Source organism: Gavia stellata, chromosome Z (genome assembly GCF_030936135.1).
Source record: "Gavia stellata isolate bGavSte3 chromosome Z, bGavSte3.hap2, whole genome shotgun sequence".
Lineage (NCBI taxonomy): Eukaryota > Metazoa > Chordata > Aves > Gaviiformes > Gaviidae > Gavia > Gavia stellata.
This window is the reverse complement of record NC_082637.1, coordinates 72,741,573-72,764,376: the sequence shown is the minus strand read 5'-3', so window position 1 is coordinate 72,764,376 and position 22,804 is coordinate 72,741,573. Positions and strand designations below refer to the sequence as shown.

Genomic DNA, 22,804 nt, shown 5'->3' with positions numbered 1-22,804 from the left:
TACATGTAAGTAAAAATCTTTTTGTTATAGAAAGGTACAGGTGGCATGTCACAAGTGTTTTTAATGTGCAGTTAACCACGTTCTTGCTATCTGAACATATCATTCAACAGACCCCATGGGATGGGGGCCATGGAGTCAGGGAGGACACTGACAGATGGAAACTGTATTTTTTAGTATGTGTATGTGTCCAGAGGCAACATAAGAAGTGGTACTGTGTCCTGATTTTCTTTCTGCAAGAAGTAAAGGAGTCCCACAGAAGGGATGGGTGCGAGATGGACAGGGCTACCTGCAAGAAGGGAGGTTTTTTCATATTTTCATGGCAAGTGTTAGGATTATAAAACCTTTTTCCTCCCACCATTTTATCTTACATAAACAGCCCCTCCACCAAATGTGCCTGACTAAACCATCAAAGCAATCTGGAATGCCTTTAACTAGACAGGCTGGAGACAGGTCTCCCAAACTACCCTCATCACAGCTCCACTCTGCCAGGCATCTACAGAAGTCCTCCTGCTACCAACCCCACACCATTGTCCCACAGCAGGTAACAACTCCTATTGCCCAAAATGGAGATGGGAAACACTGGTGTTTCTTGTCTGGCTACATGCACTGTTATGGAATTGCTCTGTGCAGCAAAACAGGGCTCAGTATTTGGGCCAGTTTTGTTTAATATCTTTATCGATGATCTGGACTAGGAGATCAAGTGCACCCTCAGCAAGTTTGCAGATGACACCAAGTTGGGTGGGAGTGTTGATCTGCTGGAGGGTCGGAAGGCTCTGCAGAGGGATCTGGACAGGCTGGATCAATGGTCTGAGGCCAATTGTATGAGGTTCAACAAGGCCAAGTGCCGGGTCCTGCACTTGGGTCACAACAACCCCAGGCAACGGTACAGGCTTGGGGACGAGTGGCTGGAAAGCTGCCCTGCAGAAAAGGACCTGGGGGTGTTGGTCGACAGCCGGCTGAAGATGAGCCAGCAGTGTGCCCAGGTGGCCAAGAAAGCCAACGGCATCCTGGCCTGTATCAGAAATGGTGTGGCCAGCAGGAGCAGGGAGGTGATCGTGCCCCTGTACTGCACCTCGAATCCTGTGTTCAGTTTTGGGCCCCTCACTCCAAGAAGGCCATTGAGGTGCTGGAGCGTGTCCAGAGAAGGGCGATGAAGCTGGTGAGGGGTCTGGAGCACAAGTCTGATGAGGAGTGGCTGAGGGAACCGGGGTTGTTCAGTCTGGAGAAGAGGAGGCTGAGGGGAGACCTTACTGGTCTCTACAACTACGTGAAAGGAGATTGCACTGTTAGGTTAATGGTTGGACTTGATCTTAAAGGTTTTTTCCAACCTAAATGATTCTATGGTCGCTGCCTTCTGTGTATCAAATGTTTGGTCCTGTTACTGTGAGAGGAGAGTAGAAAGGAGCAAATACCATAATATTGTTAAGGTTGACTTCCTCAAGGTCAGGATCATTGCTTTGTATTCGTTTCAGAGTTTCCTCCACATCTGTTGAGTTTGGCTCCTCATCAGGAACTGGTTTGTACTGTGTGGGCTTAATCACACCTGCAAGTGAAAAGCAAGACATGTGAAACCGAAAGCACCTTGAGCAGCAGCATGTCCTCTTTCAGAAGCAGTGTTGGTAGAGGGAAGCATGACCTGACAAACAGACACAAGATGAAAGACCCAACAAGCACTCAGCAATTCCATCTGTGCTCATGTGCATCCAGAAACACCGCCTGGCAGTGGGGCCAACCAGCACAGAACAGCCAGTGCCTGCTGCTATGTGCTCTCAGGATCTAAAACTGGGTGATGGAGAGCACGCTGCCTGCATGGAGCTGTTCCCTGGGCTGCACTCACTCCCGGACAGTGCCAGGGCAGCACATGAGACCTCCCTGGCTGGCAGAGGGCAAGGATGCACCAGAGGCAGCCCCACCAATCACAGGCTGCTCTGACATTCACAGCTCCAACCTTCAGCCTAAAAATAATTCCCACTTTGCCTCTGCTAGCAGCTTCAAAGCTAAACACTGCAGCCTGCTAACGCTCTAAATCACTTACTGTTGAGCCCTTCTTTGTTCACGATGGTGCTGCTCCCCAGTGCCTCGTAGTACTGCTGGTTACTCATCAAGGTGTGCATGCCAAGGATGGCTACAGAAACACAAAAGGAGAACACGACTTGAGTTATTGCAGGCTCCAAAGCCAGGAAAAGATGCATACATGCAGTGCTGCCTGGGATGGGGGTCCGTAGCGCATTACCTTTCCCTGTGTAAGCACAGAACAACATACAAAGGTGGGACCAAGCCCCCCGGCTGTCATAAATACACAACAGGGTTCAAATGTGCTCCCTTGTTTATTCCAATGTAGCATGATTCATAGGAGAAGAGGAACATCACCTTGTGGACAACAAACAAACAGCCAAGGCTTCCCGACTTGATTCAGCATCATGCAAAAATAGTGAGGAGAAGACAATAAAACACAAAAAAAATTGCTATTGGTAGGATTTAATCTAAGGGGTCTAGTCCAGTAGGAGCCTGCACATCCTCATCACCCTTGCTGACCTGGACATGTGCCACACACTGCGACAGTCCAGTTTTTGAGATGAGCTGAGCCCTACGTGGAACCAAACCGACCCCTCAGGCAGCAACATACAAGGTGACCACCATCCTTTGTGGCAACGCACATCATGTTTTCACTCAACAACAAGCCAGGGTGGTGGTGGTGTGCTTTGAATTGATGTTTGAACGCTTGGAAGTTAGCACTGTGAGAAGCTAAAGCTCTGCTGGCTTGGTCGAAATGCAGAAAGTGACGGTATGAACAAAATTCAAAGACTGTAAGAGCCCAAAAGCCAAACTTCTGCTCATTTGTATATCTCAAGCTCATGACTGCAAAACCAATATGCAAATGCACATTGAAATGTGCCCAGGGGGATCTTCTAACATTCTTGCCAGCTGCAAATGAGCAGAGGGAAGCCAATGGCTTAGAAACATTGGGGCAAAGATTCTGTTTATAAAAATAACCCTGCTACTCACAGAAAGTTAATGTTTGAAAATAAAATGGTTTTTTAATCACCTTTTTATTAAAATAACTGTAAGACTTTCTAAAGAAATATGCAGACACATGAATACTTGTTATAAACAGACACATTTGAACAAATCTTGACCTCCGGATGGGCACAGTGGTTAAAATAAAGGACAAATCTCTCCCTAAAGTTCAAGCTTGTCACCACAAAGGCACTTTGCTTTCCCATGACCTGCTCCTCTTATGCTTGGTTGGCACCAGTCTGTCACCATTTGCTCGGTGCTTTGGCCAAGAAGGGCTGGGAATTGCAGGAGAAGGCTGCCCCTGAGGCCCATCAGATGAATGGCATCTGTTATGGTGACAACTCACTGTGACTCCAGGTTTGGCTTGCACGGTGTCAACAAACACCACCGTCCACTTCCCCACAACGCCCCCCAGCACATCCCCCATTGGGCACAGAGCCAAGCACTCTCCATCTGAAAGTCTGAGTGAGGTTGGGCACTTTGAGTTTGCTTGTTTGTGTTTTAGCTGGCCCTTTTCTCTGCCACGTACTCACCGCTGAAACTTTCAGGAGTGCAACACAGCTGGGAAAAGTAATTTGCAGGCTCAGCATTTTGGGGACACACATACACCCCCTACACAGCTTACTCTGACAATGAAATCTTTCCACCGGCCAGGACTTTGAATATCTGGACTGCAGACAGAGGGAAGGATCTGCTGTTAGGACCATGCAGAGTTTTTGGGGGCTAGAGTTTGTGCTGGTAGACAAGAGGGGCCCGCTGTTTGTAAACCTGGTGCTTACTGTGTATTATCCAAAGGAACTCAAGCAGATTGAAGGCATCCCATTTCTGCCTCCCCCAGCTGACCAAAGGCACAGGAGCCCTTCCAGGACTTGTTGGGAGCCACCCACAAAAGCTATCCTACTGACCTTGCCAAGGAAGGGATCCAACAACAACGGGGGCTGTAGGGCTGGCAACTAACAGGAGCTGTTTCACAGCCTTAGCAAACTTGGAAAAGCAACCCTGTCACTGTCAATATTGAGATTTCAGCACAGCTTGTATCACATCAGTTCTCCTGCTGCCACTTCCAAGTGTATTCTCCCAACAAGTGCAGAACAAGCTGCCCCGAAGAGCATTTCTCTGTTAAAATAATTGCTGCACACGTCTGGATCTTAGAAAGGCAGTTTTTATAAGATAGGGCTTTTTAGGACTCTAGGAGCACAGTAAAAAAGCAAAACCCAGAGATGCAATGCTTGGCCAGGGTACATATTTTGGAAGTCTTAACGCAGAAACACTTTTCTAAGCCAGAACATGTTGTTATTATGTCGAAGATGGCTAGTTGGAGTGGTTATTCTACAGGCTATGTTACAGACTTCTGGCAAGGAGGATACTGCTAGGGAGTATGGAAGTCTGAAGGAGACGTAACTGGAAGAAGAAGCCAGTAGCACTGAAATATTCATCAACTGCTAGACCAGCAGGGGACATGTGAGCTTGGTAAAGCACCAAGGGGGTGTTCATATGCTCCTTTGGCCAAGGCATATCCTATCCCAGTCACAAAGCTAAGCCCACACTACTGGCTTCAGCAAGATACTGATATTGTCATCTCTAAAGTGGCAGAGCAATGAGGCTTGCAGGGGATTGCCTCCACTCAGACAACACTGCCTGAAAAGCAGCAATACAACACTGCTTGAACTTACCTAGCATGGAGGTGTAAACCCCCCAGGTGGGGACCACGCCTGTCCTTCTCAGTTTGCACAGGGCTTGTTCAGCCTGGTGAAGAGCACGCTGTCAGGGCTCGAACAGCACCTGCAGTCGCTCTGTCCCCTTCTCCAGCTCATTATGCATTCTAACCTGCTTCTCAGTTGTCGTGAAGTATACCAGCCTTTTAATGCTGGATTCCCCCACCCCTCAGCTAACACTCACAAAACTGACTGACCGCACAAATTGCAAGAAATCCGTGGCTTTAAAATGTGTTGGAAAAGCTCTTTAACAAACAGCAGCCCTGAGCATCCATTGAAAGACTGCTCTAACCTGACAGCTTCCTTTAATATGTTGCACAAGAAATCCACATTCTCACTGGGTCTGTTTGATTGTTTCCTAGAGGTTTGGCTTGAAGAAAGCTGTGCTCCTGAAGGTGACAGGCTGCAATTTGCAAGGTTCAGTGGCAGACACAGGAGAAGAGATCAAACTGCCTACTCTGTTCCCTTGACAAATCTTTCTTCTCCGTCCTCAGCTTTGGTCCATGCTCCTGATTAAATCACACAGGCTGAGAGCAACTTTAAATACACACTTCCTTTTTAACAAAGAAATAAATCCTGCCAAAACTGGCAGTGTTCAGATAAACAGCAAAAAGCTCAATAGTTCATTTCCCACAAATGAACAAACAAAAAGGAACTAGTAGCTGAACAACTTGAACCCCCAATTCACGTGAAAATATTTTACCAGCAATGTCACAGAGCTCTGCATCAGAGGCATTAGCAAGGGCTTCCTCCAGTTCCGGCTCCAGAGTCACACTTTCCAAAACAGGATCCATTGGTTTCTGCTTCGGGATCCAAGCTTTTCCTATAAATGCAAAGTGAGGTCACTCTCAGTATAGCTATAGCACCTGTTTCACAACTGACCATACAGATGCATTTCTGTAGGGTGAGATTTGCACAGTGGAAAGGATGGAAGGGGCACAAGGACATAGAGGAAAATCAGAGGAGACCGAATCCCTTCCCATTAGCTCTGTCTGAGTCCTGCTGCGATGTGAGCCAGGAAGCATCTGCCAGACACCTCCAACTGTGGAGCTGATCTCTTTCACCGGTGCAGAGGGCTGCATCTACAAAAGCCCAATAGTACATTTGTACAGGATGATGGCTGTTCAATGCACAGCACGCAGAAAGCCACACACAGCCTGACCATGCAGGACTTCACTTCTTTGAAGGCTGCATAAAAGGGATGGAGATTTGCCAGCACCCACGTGGACCAAGAGAGGCTAGTGGCCCAGATCCAGCACTGTGCAGGATCGGTCCTGCTACTGAGACACCTCCTGCTGCTAACTCCAAATGCACAGTGGCAGGGCAGATGGCACATTAGTCAAAAGAGGGTGGAAAGGAGGTGGTGGAGAGGGTCTGGCAGCAGGCAGGGATAGCAGTCAGTCGTCCAGCGAGCACACGGGATGCAAGGAGGAACAGGCTTGGAGCAGCTGGTCTGGCTCAACGTTGCTGCAGAGGAGAGTAGGGCAGGGGGGAGAGACACAGAAGGCATGCCAGATGGAGACCTCCATGCTCTATCTCCTGGGACAGCAACAGGAGGCCAAGGAACAGGCCTTTTCCCTGTAAGTCAGAGGTGCAAAGCAACAGTCACAGCCAGTAACACAAAGCTGCCATCTCAGCTGCTTGCTTGTGGCCTTTTCCTAACAGGGGCTGCCCATGTGGACAAGGGGCTGTGCAGCGAGCGATGCGGCTCCAGCCCAGCTCTGAATGCCATGGGCTCCCTGGCACTCACCCATCCCATTGCCCAGGATGATCACCAGGCAAGTCACGACCCTTTCTCTGCTGGAGCTGCCTGTGTCCCAGGGAGGCGTGGGGCAGGGGACAGAGTCCATGGCACTGCATGGCTGCTCCCAGCTCCTGACTGCTCACACTGCCAACGGGCAGGCAGATCTCTTTGCAGGGGCTGAAGAGGGCAGGTCTGAGATTTCACAACAGGGCACCTATCTGCAGCCGCCTCTGTCACCAAAGAAAAGAGAGAGGCTTGCGGTGTTTTAACACACCACGGCAGGGAGCAGTCTCTTGGGTAAACCCAGTGTTGCTGCGGGACAGGAGAAAGAGGAGGAGGAGGAGGGATCCCAGAGTGTTTCAGAGCAGTACCCTCCCCTGAAATGGTCCAGGATCACTGCAGAGAGATAACGACTGCAAAGCTCTCAGCCTGGCATGCCAGCCAGGACTATTTTTGTCCCCCCTTTGAAACCAGAGTCAGCACCACCAAAGGGGAGAAACAAAGATCCTGCTGCTCAGGGATGTGCAGAAGCAGAAGGGGCTAAATTTAGCCTCAAGGAAGAAGCAACTGCACTTCGGGCTCCCCCGGTACGAAATGGAGGCTGCTATAAACAGCCTTTTGCAAAATGGCCCATCTCCTGCCTGTGCGCTGCCACCCTGACGAAGAGGGCAGGAATCTGCCTCCTGGGACACAGCTGCTCCCACAAAAATAGGCAGAGCGTCATGTGTGCCTGCATGGCCAGGCACCTTCTGGGTACTCTGCAGCAACATGTCTGGGGAGGGCTGGCCCCCTCAGCTCTGGCTTGGTGTGGAGACCCGGAACCGTTATCCCACCGGACACATGGCTCGGGAAACTTTACATGCCATCTGGTCAGTTCAGCAGGAAATAGGAAAAGCAGGGCAAACTTAATTCTGCTGTCACATAGTAATTCCTTTTGACATCTCAGTGTCATCAAAACTTCTGGGTTTTAATTTTAGAAAGTTTCATATCTCAGTCACGCTTTATTACAAGTTTGAACTTTAAATTAAAAGGTGCACCTAAACACAGCATTATCTATCATAATACAGTATGCATGCACACACTAACTCTTACCCTGTCCAGCAGCACTGCCAGGGAGAACACCTCCTATGGCAAACTAGTAAATCACCCTCCGAGCTGCAAACGTGGTGATTTATTTCCAGCTCTGCCACAACTGTGAATATGTAATTTACTTTCTCTGGCTCACAGTCAATGTAAGTCATGTCTTCACTCAACAGCGTGTTACAAGTGAAAATAAGTTTAATGTGTTTGAGATCACAGCAGATTTAAATATGATTAGCTCAGACCAGAAGCAGAAGACTCAGAAGACTGAAATACCTCCATATCCTGTGGAGCCCTGCTACTACCTGCTGGGCTAGTCAGGTGGGTAGCCAATGCTGGGCTGGGGTACACTTGAAGTTGCTAAATCGCTCTTCCTGATAGCACTCAGTTTACTTCTTTCAAGGAGAACTAATTTTTTTTGCTAAAAATACCACCTCAATTTTATTAAATGGACAGTTTTAACACAAGCTTTTTCTCAGAGAGGCAGGTGGATCAGTAAGAAGGCAGCTTTGAGAAGGACCTCAACTGGGAAACATGCTCACATGCTCACATTTTCATGCACTTCTTTTTTGATGCAAGGCAACCAGTAGTGCAAACAGCATACAACCAGATCTTCTGCTGCACAGGGACCATGGTACTGAAGGAGACACAACAGCAGAAAAAAGCTGCTGAGAAGCTCCTGGAACCCACAGCCAAGGACTGACTGGACCACGTCCCATGTCAGATGATATTCAGAGTGCTAATGGGAGCAGGAAAGTCCTTTGGATAATGGGCCATGTCCCAGGAGAACAGGAAAAGATGCCAGAAGGACAGGAAACGGAAGAGGCAGAGCAAACCCCTTGCTTACAGGCCCCAGGGCCATGCAGAGCAGGGGTGCAGCAGCTGCCACAGGGTATGGTGCAGGAAGACAGAAACATGCAAGCTGCAAGAGACTGGGAAATGAGGCTGGGGTTGTCAAGGGGTGATGAAGACTAGACGGGAACTGTCAGGATCATCACAGCTGAGGGGAGCTGTGGAGTTTCTCTGTATCAAGATTAAGTTCAGAGTGTAGGGATGGGGCATGAAACGCAATGGTGGAAGACAGAGCGCAGTCTGCAGAGCTCACACGAGGAAACAGCAGAGGAGGAAGAAGAGAGGACGGCAGATGATATCTTCCCCAGAGCTCGATCCAGCTGCAGTGGAACGGGGACAGAAAGAGGCTGCACAGTGGTACAGCCTCTGTCCATGATTTAACAACATATCAGGTGGTACCCAAATCAGCAAGCACATGGACCTCTTGTGCACACCACAGTTTATTAGTGAGCCTGGACTGGGGCTAGAGAGCAGAGAGAGCAGACCCAGCACCCCAACGGTGTCAAAATGAAGTTGTGCTTAGCAACACGGGTCAGACACAACTCTTCCGCTGTGCACCCACTGTGCCTTCATCATGACACACTCAGTGTGGTGCAAAGGATGACCATACCTCTCTTTTCACCCGTGAAAGGAACCAAGTCTTCTCTGTCTTTAATGTCCTTCGCCTGCTTTTCTAGGTGGGCCATGAGTTCCTCCCTTTTGAACGGGCCGGTTGGTGGCTTTTGCGTCTGATCCCGCTGCCTGAGCCCTGCCGGCAGCAACGCGTTCTAGGCACGGAGGGGAGAAACATGGGTTATCTCTGCAGGCCACAATCCCCATCCACCAAATGTTCTCCCCTCTCCACTTTCCTCATTGCACTGTCTTTCTTCCACATTGCTGTACAATTCGCTTCTCCTTGTGTCAAAGGTTATCTCCATACAACCCCACTGATTCCCACATCATCTAAGACACATGATGCTCCTTCCCCCCTCCAATTTCAAATGCTGGCTCCACGACAAGATCTCCATGCTGCCAAGTGGATGTTTCTCTACAACAGCAACTCCAGACCTTTCTCTGAGGGCTCTCAGCCATCACCTCCTGCTCCTCCTAGCCTCTTCCCACACCCTCACCATTTCTGCTGACTCTGCAACAGTCGCAGTGCCAGAACCAAGCTGCTAAACTCAACCGACCTTCTCCTCTCTAGATGTGTCCGTCCAAGTGGCCGCATGCCCCACATGTCCCAACAAGAATCAGTTCAGGGAAATCCCATGGCCTTTCACAGAGCAGACCAGAGAGCTGTGGTGGTCCCTTCTGCCTTTAATGATCCATCGCAAAACCACAGGCAGGGTCTCACAAAGAAAGTCACTCCGTTGTAGAACAAAACCCCTGTGAACCTCAGCCCTTTTTCAAACTGCCTCCTTGTTATTCAGTCACATTAGCCACCATGGGAAGTTGCTTTGTGCCTGACACATACGGCACGTAAGCACCTGCTTATATTTAAATATAGAACAGCCTTAACGCAGTAAGACTATTCCCAGACTTGACACTAAGCATGTTCTTTAAAGCTTTGCCGGATAGAAGTCAACGTTTACTTTTTAAGACATCCAAGGTGATTTTGAACAACACGCTGATTTTTCCATGCCCGCCTAATAAAAGTAATTCATTATAATTTAAATCTGTATCAGTGAAAAGCCTGGGAAGGAAAGTGACTAATAGGAAGCAATTAGACTTGGGCAACCTTGGAGGGCAACAAAGGAAAACTGTGCTAATGCATAAGTAGGGAGGCATACGAAACAGGCTGCTTCCTCAGGCTTCATGCCGTGAGAGGTAACCATGCAATCTTCATGCTTTAACTCCTGTACTCAGGCTACACCTGTATTGACAGATGTTCATGATTATTTTACCTTTCTGCATCTTTCACAGAACGCTGCCTGACTCTGTGTCTTTTTGAGGCAGCTGTAACGAGCCCATCAGCCCATACGCTTAATCCCAGGAGCTAGCCTGCCACCTCTTAATTGTTTTCCTGTGTTGCAATTAAAAATACTGATGATGCAACCCGCACTGCCCATCATTTCCCCCACAAACACTAACTGCATGTTGCAGGAACAATTTCTCGCTTGGCAGTGCCCAGCCTCATCACCTAATGTTGCTGTAACCCAGAGGCCTGCCAGTTGGCTCTGCACATCCCCTGCTAGGGCCACAGGACAACGTTGCCTCCAAAAAGCTTTCATTGCTTGGCACCAGCAGGCCCAGTGTTTGCATATGTGCAGTTCCTGCTGATGTTGGGAAGTTGCCAAAAAGCAATTGTCCCATTTTGCAGAACTCTGGGGTTTGGATTTCTGCCTAAATGGAGGAAAATACAGACCATTTCAAGTTTGCTATGAAAAAACGCCAAACAATCCACAAAACCCAAAACATTCCCTCCAAGGTGGCCTGATCAGAAGCAGAGATCCAGTTTCCGCAGGTTCACTGCCCTCCACCAGCACTGGCTCACATCGGTGCTGCAAATCACAGTGCTGGTCACACCGGAGCATGCACGCCAGGGCTGGGGCAAGGGAATTTCACAGAAACAAAGTCCCACATGTAGCCCGTGCTTGCGATGGCAAAACTGCTTCTGCTCATCTGCGGACAGTCTCTTCCATCCTTGCACTGAGTACAGGCTCTGCAAAGGATCCCACTTAAATACAGATTAATAATACAGCCCATTCCCCCACAACTACTGAGATTTACCACCTAGCAAATCTTGTGTAAAATTTACTTACATCAGGATCCAGCTCTTCCAGTTCATTCTCTAACTTCCTGAGCTCCTCCTCTGACAGAGCTCCAAGGATCTTGTCTTCATCTAGGTCTCGGTATTTTTCTAGCTCCTTTCTGTAAGACATCTTAGACCAGTCTTGTGAATCTCACTTTTATGCCGAAACAGGACCTGAAATGAAAACAAGAAGCGTTAACACTGAATACATGAAACACGACACTGCAGCCCAGCTGGTCGGGGAATGGTGAATACCAGAGAGTTGCAGATTTATACTTAAAGCATGGCTGACTTCAAAGCCAGGTCCGATTGCTCAGGGACCCCCCATCCATATCCTACACACAAGTAACAGTCCATGTTCATGAGAGCGGCACGGCTTCAGTAGCACATTGCCCCATGACAGACTTACAGGGCAGCACTGAGGAAGTACTTTGTACAGGACCCTTGCTAGAGATGTCTTTCTCCAAGCAATGCTAGATGTTAACGAAGTGTCCTAGGCATTTATTTCCTTGAAGGACAATAAACCACAAATCGTAAGTCTGCAGCTCTCACGCCCTTACAAGCCCCCAGTAACACCTCCCTCCACGTGGCACTCCAGATAACATTGGCACCAGGTGGGAAAATGCTTTTGTAGCGTCACGGAGTACCTCTGAGCCCTGCAAACCTCCACGAGGCTACAGTGCGTGGCACTCCTTCCCGTGTTTTAAAGCCACAAGCAGATCGGGAAGTATTATCCACTCGTGTTCAGCAGGCTGCCAGTTAAACGTGCTGTTTAGTGACCCACCTTCCCTGAGACAACACGTGTGTGCACTGCTGCAAGCTAAGCAGCTGACCTGAGTGTTACTGCACATCTAAACCAACCCTTCAGGAAGAGAAGTGGGAGTAATGTACTAATGACCTATCCGGATAATCCCTGCTGACCCAGGGGTTTGTCCCCTGGTCCTGATATAAAATGCCACACACAATCACGCACACGTAACTGGACCTCTGCCAGCTCTAAAAGACTGTAGTAGACCTTCTGCGAAGGTCAACTTGTTTCAAATATGCAGGTGGGTTAAAAATACACTCACTACAACACACAAGAGTGTATCCAACTTGGCTTTTTTGCTGAAAGTTTCCTTCTGTTCCATAGCATTATCTGTACATTTACATTTTTTTGGCTCAATTTTTGCAGAGAATATTGAACTCTAGATAAGTTAAAGTGACTTTTCCTACAGTTTAAAAAGTTTTCCTCTTCTCTCAAGTGGCATTTACATGAAGATAACAGCAAGGCCTGTGCATTTTTCAAGGAGACAAACATCTTTTGAGTTTCTATAAATGGCCTCTTTTCAGCTCCTGCGGAGCGTCAGAATGCCACGCCGAGTCACATCTCTCCAGCTTTGCTCATCCTCTCAGGGCAGATCATGCTCTTATGATCGCTCTTCATTAGCAGGGAAGTCTCTTTATACAACTTACAAACGCAGCTGCTTTCCAGATAGGAAAATTATCTTTAGCTTGGTCACAGAAGGGCACATTAACACACACATGGCTCGACAGCAAGCCCTTAAATTTAGAGCCGTCATCTGGTCAGACGTTCGGTTTCCCACTGGTGTGATGGCAATTCCTGCATCACTTGCATTCCTGCCACTCGCCACTTAGTAGGTGGAGCGCCAGAAGACAGTGCCTCCTCGATGGGAGGAACAGCCTCCCCAGGCTCCCACAGCCAGGAGCTGAGAGGCTGAAAAACAGCTTTTCCTTGGCCTGGTTTGCTCCGTGCAGCGACAGTCAACCGGTGGGCACCAGGGTGGAGGGCCACGGGAGGGTGAAGGAGGAAGCATGGGCTATGGGGCTCGGTGGGTTGGGATAAGCACGGCAGTGGGGACCCCAGCACTCCCATGCTTTACCGATCTCCTGCGGCAGTCAGAGCAAGGCACCTCGAGCCACGAGATTGATGTGCAGCAGCCACGCAACTGCGCACCAGTCAGGTTAGGAGCCACGTCCAGCAGCTCAGCCCCAGCAAGGCTGCCCTTCTGTTTGGCGTAGAGAAAAGCAGAGCCTTTGTCACAGCTACTCATGAACAACTGCTTGTCATTACAGCAATTATTATTACTCTGATGAGGAAGATCCTAGAAAAGCAGCCTGGACCCGGACCTGGAGATGTGCTGTGCCGCTGTGACCTTAGATTGAAGTGCATGAACTATTACTAGTCCGTATTTCATACTCACTTCTTAGTTTTGACCACTCTGCTGTGGAAGGAGGTGGAGCTAAGAGCAGGCAGGAAGGCGGAGGATAACCCACCCCAGGGTGCTAAATTCCCTGTAAGGGCTTAAAATACCCACACCTGCAATGCACATGGCAATCTCCATCTTGGCTACGTGGGGATGACCACTCACAGAGGCAGCCACAGCGCCTTCCTAGCAATTGGGGGTAGCCTGCAAATGGTGGCTTGGCCGGGACCGGAGCGCAGCCTCCGCAGCGCTGACCTTGTCACCTCCCGCCAGAAGGACGGAGACTGTCAGCACCGAGAGGCGAAAGGCAGGACAGACGTCGGATGTCAGCACGCACAGGCAACGCTTCTGGAAAGCGCTCCAAAGCAAGGTTTCAAAGCATCTTGCAGAGATATGAAGCCAGGGCTGCATATAGCAAAGGCCTTGAGGGTTGAGCGCAGGTGCAGAGCCTGATGAAACACAGCTGAAATCCCTGCAGGGAGAATTTCGTTTTCTTCATACCCCAAGCAGAGCTGCCCGGAGGGGACAGTGCCCTCACAGCCTCACCGGTGCAGGTGGATGGTGCCAACGACTCACACAGCTCCTGTGAAGAGCGCGTCGGGAGCGTTAACCATGCCTGTGGTGGAAGGATATTTCATACTGCTCCCCGGCCCGCCGAACGAGCTGTGCGGGCTTAGCATTGCATCCTCCAGCACAGCTTCCAGGACCAGTACGCTCACTGGCTCTCCCTTATCTCCACATCCCAGGCCTCTTCTACCCTATCTTGCTAACGAGTGCTGGGAGAAAGGCAAATAGCCTGTCCGCTGTAAATGGCAAGAGGGCTTTGTGCTGCCAAAAATAAGAAAGCGGGTTAAATTCTGCCGAAGCATAATTGTTTTCATTTATACAATGTGCTGAAACACCCAACTCCACAAACAGCTCTCCCTGACCCGTGCTAGGGTTCGAGCATGGTTTAACACAGGTTAACCATGGGTTAACCCACTACACCTGCACTCCAAAAAAATAACAAGATCCTCCAACACAACTGCAATATTGTATTCAAATTTTAAATCCACATACTTCTGGACATTAAGGAAAGAGTTAACCCTAATTCACCACAAATCTGCTCCATCAGATCTATTCTCAACACCTTCCTAAGGTTGCAGCTTTGATTTTGTGCTACTTTTCATTAAACCTACCAATATACTTTTCATTCAGTCAACAAAGGAAGCATTACAACAAAATATATATGTAATACACAGATGCTGCACAGGACTGACACTACTACAACTTTAAGTCCTCAAAAAATTGAAATTCATATTGACTACCAAGACATTATGAGCTCAGGCTGCAACACGCTGCTCAGGGAGGCTGCGGAGCAGCACAGGTACCACCAGGTCAGAAGATCTGCAGGATCATTCCTCAGTGCTCTGACAACCCCAGGAAAAAGAATAAATGAGAAAGCAGAACTGGGTAAAGCAACAGAAACAGCAGCGAGCAAGACAAACTCCAAGAAAACACAAAAACGTCATAGAGAAAACATAAAGACTGATTTCCCCTGGGTGCTGTGTAACGCGGTGTGACAGCGGTCTCGCACACGATCATCAGCCTCTAACTGCACAACCTCCCACGTGCGCTAGCATGCTAACAGCAGGAAATTACGGAAAGCCCTTTTCTCGCATGCACAGGGAGCAAGAGCAGCTAACCTCAGGGAAGAGGCTTTTCGGTGGTAAATTCTGTTACCAGTCCAACCCGACCCCGACATCAGCGTTTCGCGGCAGGCTGCAGCGTGAGGCTATCACGGCCGCAGGGACTGCAGCACGCGGGAGGGTTTGGTGCGTCCTGAGTCACCAGCCACACCGAATCGCCAGCAAAAGGCAGAGGCTGACAAGAGCCACAATTGAAGAAATTAACATCCCCCCCAAACAACCCTCAAATCTACTGGGAAACTTTTTCAGTGCTTTGAAATAAGAAAGCAGACCGAGGGTTTGGTTTCTGAGATAAGGAGGCGGCCAACAAGCGTCACCAGCATAGATATCGATGATTCTTGGAAAAACTGCCAAGTTTGAAGGCAGAAGGCTATTCAGGATGAAAACTGTTTTTAAGCAGCACCAGGGGCAAGAGTTAACCTCCTGAGGGATATCCTGGCTCAAGAACAGTTCCTATTTGACTTATGCAGGGTTTTGATTTATGAGCTTTTTTCATAGCTTAAGTATAAACCTGAGTCAAAGTTCAGAGCTATTATTTTTATAGTATAAAAATAATAAACCAATGTCAACCAACCTCTCTGTAGTTGCTACAATTTCTTTTTTCTTTTCTTTGGCTTTTAGTGTAACTTTAAAGATAAATGCCAGGGCTTTTTTTGAGAAACTTTACACACCTCAAGTGACCATTTCCTATAAACTCAAGAGAAGTTAAGTACTTTCTGTGCATACACTTAGACCTCAGTGAATCAGCCAGGTGTAAATCCAAGACACATGCTGTGCAGATGAGAGGAGCAAATCAGCTCCAGTTGGTTTCCTAAATGAAGACTGGCTTGTCTGCCTGTGTGGCTTCTCAGTCCTCTGATAAACCTTAAAGCCATTAGCTAACTCTAATGAAATCTCACACAGGCTCAAACCCTAATTTCTTGTCAAGCTGCACATGCGTGCAAAGGGTCCGTCAGCCCAGGTGTAAGGTGGAGCAAGCCTAGGCGTCTCCTTTGTCTGACAGTCAGCGAACGAAGGAGAGATCTGGGGCATTTGCAGGGAGGTCTAGAGGAAGGGGGTGTACCAGAAGCCCTTGGAGAAGGGGGAGCCGTTACACGTGGTAGAGCTGGGGCAGACACAGTGGGGAGGTAGGGATGAAGGACATCTATCCACCCAAAAGTGAGACTCTGCTGGTCCTGCAGCTCATGGGACAGCTTGCGAACCCTGGGCTTGCATCCCAGCATACCTGGGTGCTGGTGTGCAAGAGCCTGACTCCACAGCCGCCCTGCTGTTCGAGTCACTGAGCACCCCAACATCACCAGTTTCCAGGAGTGTCAAGAAGGGACCAACAAATTAGGCCCAGATCCAGTAACAACAGAGGTCAAGGTGCTCATCAGCTCCTTCTGAGACCACATCTAAAAACATGAGTCTATGCAAATTTTGCAAAACACAGTAGCAAAGCAGAGCAGAGCACAGGAGGAGCTGGATCCGGTCTCAGTGTCAGCACACATCCAAAGCCTTAACCGCTGGGTGCCTCCTGTCGCTAGTTACCCTGCTCACAAGAGAGCCAAATGCAGGTGTGCTGGAACAGGAATGCTCTCCTCCCAGCGCACAGGTACAAATGTCACACCTGGAGCCAGCTGCCCCTTCTCTGGCAGACACAACCAGAGCCCAGCAGTGACCTTGCAGGTGACCACGTGCCCCATAGCTGCGGTACAGGCAGCGAGATGTTTGCCCCATTTCAAGTGAACTTGCTTTGTTCTCGCTAAATGTCAAGTCTTTGGCTTGGAGAAATGAAAGGTAGATAAATATCTAAAGCCAATCCTTGTAAGGGAATGATCTCCTGCACGTTTTTTGCAGATTCTTTTTTAGGCTGATCTCATTTTCTCAGCCAGAGAGGAAAGCACCTTTTTAACAAGCCATAAATACAGACCCAGGCTACAGTGTCAAGCACTGTTGGTCTGCTTGGGCTCTGCATCACCACCTTGAATGGGCAAGATGTCGAAACATCCTGCTAAAGCTACAAGAAACTTCCTACAGACTGTGCACTGGACTTGCAGTCAAAGCTGCACTAAAAAGCATCTAGCCAGGAGGTCCGCAGAGGCAGGTATTCCTCTCTGCTTAGCACCACTGAGACTGCAGCTGGATGCTGCATCCAGTTTGATGTCCCCCAGTACAAGACAAGTCTTGACAAGCTGAAGAGACTCCAGCGCAGGGCCATCAGGATGGACAAGAGGCTGGGACACAGCAGATGCAATGAGTAGCAGAGGGAACTGGATTTCTTCAGCCTGGCGAGCGGAAGGCTGCAGCAGGATCTGATTGCAGTCAGTCATCCACTGCCTAAAGGGAAAGGATTTTTAGAGAAGACAGAACCAGGCTTTCCTCAGAGGTGCACAGGGGAAAGACAAGGGCCAATGGGAACAAGTTGTGGCAAGAGAAATTCCAGCTGGACGTCAGGGGAAAACTTGTGCCACAAGAGTGGTGCAGCCTTTGGACAGGGACCAGAGAGGTGTGGGATCTCTATCCTTGGATATTTGGTGCTCAACTGGACAAGGCACTGGGCAAGCTGATCTAGCTCTGGGGCTAGGCCTGCTCAGAGGAGTACACTGGCCTGGGAACTTCCAGAGGTCCCTTCCCATCTAAACTTCCTGTGACTTGGTCTCAGAAGAATGCACAAGTCTGCCCAACTGTCCAGGTTCCTCCTGCGAATGCCAGGAGGTTACACAGGATGGGAACTGGGCTCCAAGCTGATCCCCTACATTTCACAAAAACTTGTTTTCTGCACTCACTTAATTTATCCAGCCGAAGCAAAGTCCTCACTGCTGTGATTCAAGTTTGAATTCTCATTCTGGTTCAAGACAAGGGGGTTTAGCTGCCTTGCCCTGAAACAAGCTGTTCAAACCACCACGAGCTCAGATGTGGCTGAAGGTCACCTTGGCTAAGTCCCTTGTTTCTGCAGCATGAGAGAGGGTCACTCAGCCTCCGGGAGACCATCAGAGTATCTTGTTTTGCAGCTTTCTCACACTGAGAAGCCCTCGTGCAGCTTGCAGAGTAGCCAAGCATCATCCTGAATGATTCTCAATAAAACAGAGCATAGAAGGTAATCGAAGTCCCCAGCCCCTGCTCAGCAAGCAGTGCCCATCAGGCGCATCTTCAACCCTTAGCCCTTCCACAGCAGAGCTGGGCAGTGCCAGCACATTCATGCCCTGGATGGGACGAGTGGACAGAGAAAAGAGAGGGAATGCTCCAGAGAAGTGAGAAGCTCTGTCATGTCAGATGAAGAAAGCGGAGCTCTGCAGACACCCTCACCACTCCAGGGCAAGCCAGCCATCAACTAAAAAGACTGAGCCTCTCTCAGGCTCCCTGCAAGAGGCTCATGACTAATGAAATCCAACGGGGAATCTGCTGTCCCTTCAGGAAACTCAGTCTTCTCCAAGGAAGATCTGAATTCCCTCTGGTTTGATAAAAACCTCACAACCAGCAGCTGTTAACCTAAGACACACTGAAATTCATGTTAACCTTAGTAAAATATTTTAAAAGAAGTATCTGGAAGAAGGCATTTTGGATTTATCAAAGCACACCGTGACTTCTGCCTCTCTAAATGACATGCCAGCCTTGCAAAACATGTAATACTATCTGAAGTTACCGTCACCACCCAGAAGCCTACAGCAATGAAGTTCAATACACCGTAGACAACACTTACTGATGATGATGCTTCATTGCCATGGGCATCCTCATGCCGGAGCTGACATTCCCATCCTTGCACCTGACAGCTCCACAGCAAATGGGTTGTTGTCTGAGGTCTTGCACACACTAGGAGAAGCTCCCTGTGCTTGGCCAAAGCGACCTCTCTTTTCACCCACTGGTGCTGAGGGAAGTCTTATGCTGGTTTCACTCTCCTGGACCTTCCTCTCTCCTTGTGTGCCAGGAGGCACAGCTCACCCAGATCCTAACCCGATACTCAGAAACTGCCTGTACCTCCTGGCCCTCCTTTCCTCAACACTCTAGCAGCCTGCAAGCCATAGAACTCAATACTGGCTCTTACCAAGAGGCCTTTGCTACCAGGGCCATCAAATAGCCTGGATGTTTGGTGACCAGGCAACACGTAACAGGGTCAAACTCTGCCAAAGCCCAAATACAAACCATCCCAGCTGTATCTCCCCTTTGCATATTTTTAAGACACACACTTGTAAACAGAGTTATGCGTCCTCCTATTTGGGGTGAGGTTCTCTCATGCACCTGGCATGTACGTAATTGCTTAATTACTAATCCCTATGAAAAGTGCATGGGCACACTTGAGTCATTAGTGACACCGTGCACTCAGTTCCTGGTCTGTAACTTGAACCCTTCCACTTGGAAACTTCACAGCTAGCACAATCTCCACTGAAAAGGGATCCTGGGTTTCTTGCCTGAACTTATGTTAGTCCTCAGATAGACTCCTGCTTCTCTGACACACTCTCGTTGCAGGGAGCAGCTGAACCTGATGGATGCCATGTGAACACAGGAGCAGAAAGGCTCCTGTCTTGCACTGAGCAGTGCCTCAGACCCTTCAACAGGTGATGGTGATGCCCTGTAAAACAGAGGCCCTGCCAGACTACCCAGAGCAAAGCACAGCAAGCTGTTAGTAACACACCTGCATATTCCTGATCCCACCCCACTGCTAGTGCAGTTGAAGCAGAGGAAGAGAAAGTGAAATGTGCCTTCAAGGTGGTGCTAATAAGCCCTAGATAGGTTAATGCTTAATGAACACAGGAGCAAAATGAGTACTGTTCCGGCCACAATGAGCATGTGGTGTACACCGTGCACCAAATCTGAATGAGACATTTAACAGAGGTGGGACCCTCACACAATATTCCAAGGCCTGAAGGAACAAAGATACCACCTCTAGCTGGGAGAGCTACTAAACCACACAGTGCTGGAATGGGGAAGAGCTCTGGGGAAGCGTCGTTGCCGCCTTGTTTCCATGCTTCTCCCAGGGCATCTGCTACTGGTTGCCGCCAGCCAGAGTACCCTGAGTTGGACAGACTTCGGTCTGACCCAGGATAGCCTCTGATACGTGTTTATCTCTTTCACCATGAATGAGTAGGAAGAACACCCTCCCAGGAGGGTGATGCAGCTCTGGGACAGGGCACCAGGGAGGTAGGGTCTCCATCTTTGGGGGTTTCTAGACATAGGCTATATGAAGCCACAACCTCCCAGACTGAGGAGAGATACGCTGTGAGCTGGGGAAGACTAGAGAACTGCTGAGCCACCGGCAGTGCTGGGGTCCTGTGACAAAAACCGTGTGGCCATTTAGCAATACGGAGCCATGGAACGCAATTTTTATCTCCTGTTTCTTCCAAGAGTCTGGTAATTTTACAAAGTAAACATGTTTTGACTACAAGTCCCTGCCTGGAACAGAGAAGTGAAGACAGAGTCTTCCTAGCTCATGATTTGCAAATGGCTGTCAACTACAGAGGAAAAAATCAGAAAGCCTCCTCGCCTTGTGCTGCGCTGGACTTTCACAAAAACTCCACATGCCTGGAAAACAGTGAAGCAGCAAACAGAAAAGTAAAACAATTCATCTGCAAACATTACATTCAGTAGCACATCGCTCTGGGGGATGGAGTTACACATCTAGCAACAGGGGACAGACGCTTCTTACAAAAGGATCACTCCAGGATCTCTTGAAAAGACAAATCAAACTGTCCCTTGGGTGAATGGAAGTAACACATGGGCAAAGGAAATCAGTAATGAGACAGACCAGGCTAGCTTGTGTCTCCACATCTATTTGACTTTCCCAAATACATCAAGCAGGAGGGGAGGCAGCAACATATTCCCGATTATTATGCAAAAAGCATATTACCTGGAGAAAAGCCAGCAGACCATCACAGCTGAGAAATGTGTGGAGAAAAGAGTAAGATGAGTCAGGCTGGAAACCAAAGCAATGCTGAAAGGGGTGGGGGAGGGAAGAGCCCTGACAGGAGGAAAAGAGAGACCTTGAAATGAGCGGCAGCGAGCATACGATGCAGTGTGCTTGTTGGAATACCCAAATGCATGCACATCAGGGCAACCGGTACAGAGGCTCTCAAGAGACAACAGCGCAGACTCTTCTACACCACTGCAAAAGGCATTCGGCTCTGGGCACCGTGGGGCCAGCAAGACAGCGCTTGGCTTTGATGTTGCAGCCCAGCTCCTCCTTCCAAGAAGACAAAAGATTAGGGGCTCACTACCATAACCTGACGTAGGGCTTGCATGCTGAAAAGCTTGTCCAGTATTTGCTCTATCAGCCAGTCTGAAAGAAGGTCCCCCTCTCAGCCCAAATCTTGTCTCTTTGGTGAGAAATGAAGAATACATCCTTCAGTCCTGCATGAGCTGGTGGGTCACACATGAGGAAAGGATTTTACACACACTTAAAAATAACCTCAGCCATGTGGCTGAGTACCTTTCTGGCTCAAGGCCCAACACCCAAGGAAAGATATAAAGCCACTGGAGAGAGGGCCTCTGCTTAGGGGTAGGGCAGATGGTCCAGAAGGGGGGCAGTGGGCAATGGGTTCTGCCCCACAAACCATCCAGGACCATTTCAAAAGCAGCAGCAGATAGATGAGCACATCAGGATGTCAGGTGAGTGGGGGCAGAAGCTGTGTCCAGCTGAGTGACGGAAAGTTATCTTTGAGACAGACAGTGCCTTTCAAGCACGGCAGTGCCCGACTCAAGCCGGACAAAGGATGGCCGTGGAAAATACACCACAAGGACTCAAGGAATCTTTCCCCCCGCTAATTTCTACTGTCCCCGTGCAAAAGCAGCGCAGCTTTCTTTCGATCCATCCCCTGGAGAACCATTTCCTAGCAGAGCTCCCAGGATTACAACCGCCGCAGCAGTAAAAAAGAACTACCGGCGCCCGTCCCAACGCGCTCAGCGCGGCGCAGGGCCCTCCGCCCCCCGCCCGCACCTCCCGGCGCTGCCCCGCGGTCCCCGCCGGACCGGGCAGCGCCCGCGCCCGCCGCGTTCTGCCGCGGACACGCGCGGACGCCGCCGGCTGCCAGCCCAGCGCCTCCCCCGCGGGCTTCACGGCCGCCTGTCGGGGGACACCGCCGCGCCGGAGCCCGGGGACACCGCCCGCCGCAGCGCCCGCCGGCAGCTCCGCGTATGCCGGCGCAGCGCTCCGACCCTCCGGGCACGGCCTCCCGGCAGGCAGGCGCCGCTGCGCGCTGCCGGGCGCACGCAGCGCGGAGGCGGCCGCTGTTTATGTCGAGCCGGCGCCGGTCAAATATTCTACCCAGATAAGGGCCGGCCCGGCCCGCCGCCCGCTTACCGCACCCGTGAGCCGAGCCGAGCCGTGCCGAGCCCGGGCGGCGCGTCCTGCCCGCGCCGGCTCCGCCGCTGCGGGGGGCGGGGGTCCGGCCCCGGCTCCGGCCCCGGCCCGGCCGTCACTCAGCGGAGGCCGGCCCCGTTGCCCCTCCCGGCCAGGAACAGCTGTGCCCGGCTCGGCCCCCGCCCCGGGTCCCGCGTTTGGTCCGTCCTTACCCTCCGCCCGCACCCGGGAGGGCAAACTTGCACCGCCCGTCCGCAGGTGACGGTGGGCGCTGCGCGGGAGAGCAGGGCTGCACGGGCGGCAGCCGCGGAGCGGCAAGGGCAGCATCTCCTTCCAAAGGGTCTTTCCTGCTTTTAACGATTTAGGCACGCTGGAGACTGCCTTTGTCCCGTGGCAACGTCCTTCAGAGCGCCGAGCCAGGCGCCTCGGCAAACCGCCTTCTGGAGAGCTCTGCGAGACGTGCACGCCTCGGACCGCGGGGACCCAGGCCACTGCA

General features: G+C 50.2%; 1 protein-coding gene across 4 annotated transcripts in view; it reads right to left on the bottom strand.

The window, feature by feature from the left end:
* The window catches only part of TMOD1 (tropomodulin 1), a 28,530-nt gene extending 5,979 nt beyond the window's left edge, over window positions 1-22,551 (bottom strand). The window contains exons 1-7 of one of the 4 annotated variants that reach the window (XM_059834157.1): window positions 20,993-21,114; window positions 20,860-20,887; window positions 11,151-11,314; window positions 9,020-9,176; window positions 5,437-5,556; window positions 2,036-2,125; window positions 1,413-1,543 (exon numbers count right to left, since the gene is read on the bottom strand). In XM_059834157.1, coding sequence (XP_059690140.1) covers window positions 1,413-1,543; window positions 2,036-2,125; window positions 5,437-5,556; window positions 9,020-9,176; window positions 11,151-11,270 — 618 coding nt within the window. In that variant the 5' untranslated portion in view covers window positions 11,271-11,314; window positions 20,860-20,887; window positions 20,993-21,114. Of the gene's footprint in view, window positions 1-1,412; window positions 1,544-2,035; window positions 2,126-5,436; window positions 5,557-9,019; window positions 9,177-11,150; window positions 11,315-15,032; window positions 15,151-20,859; window positions 20,888-20,992; window positions 21,115-22,308; window positions 22,353-22,520 lie in introns of those variants that run through there. The other 3 variants (XM_059834159.1, XM_059834156.1, XM_059834158.1) reach the window with 3 other exon arrangements.
* Between the last annotated feature and the right edge of the window lie 253 nt (window positions 22,552-22,804).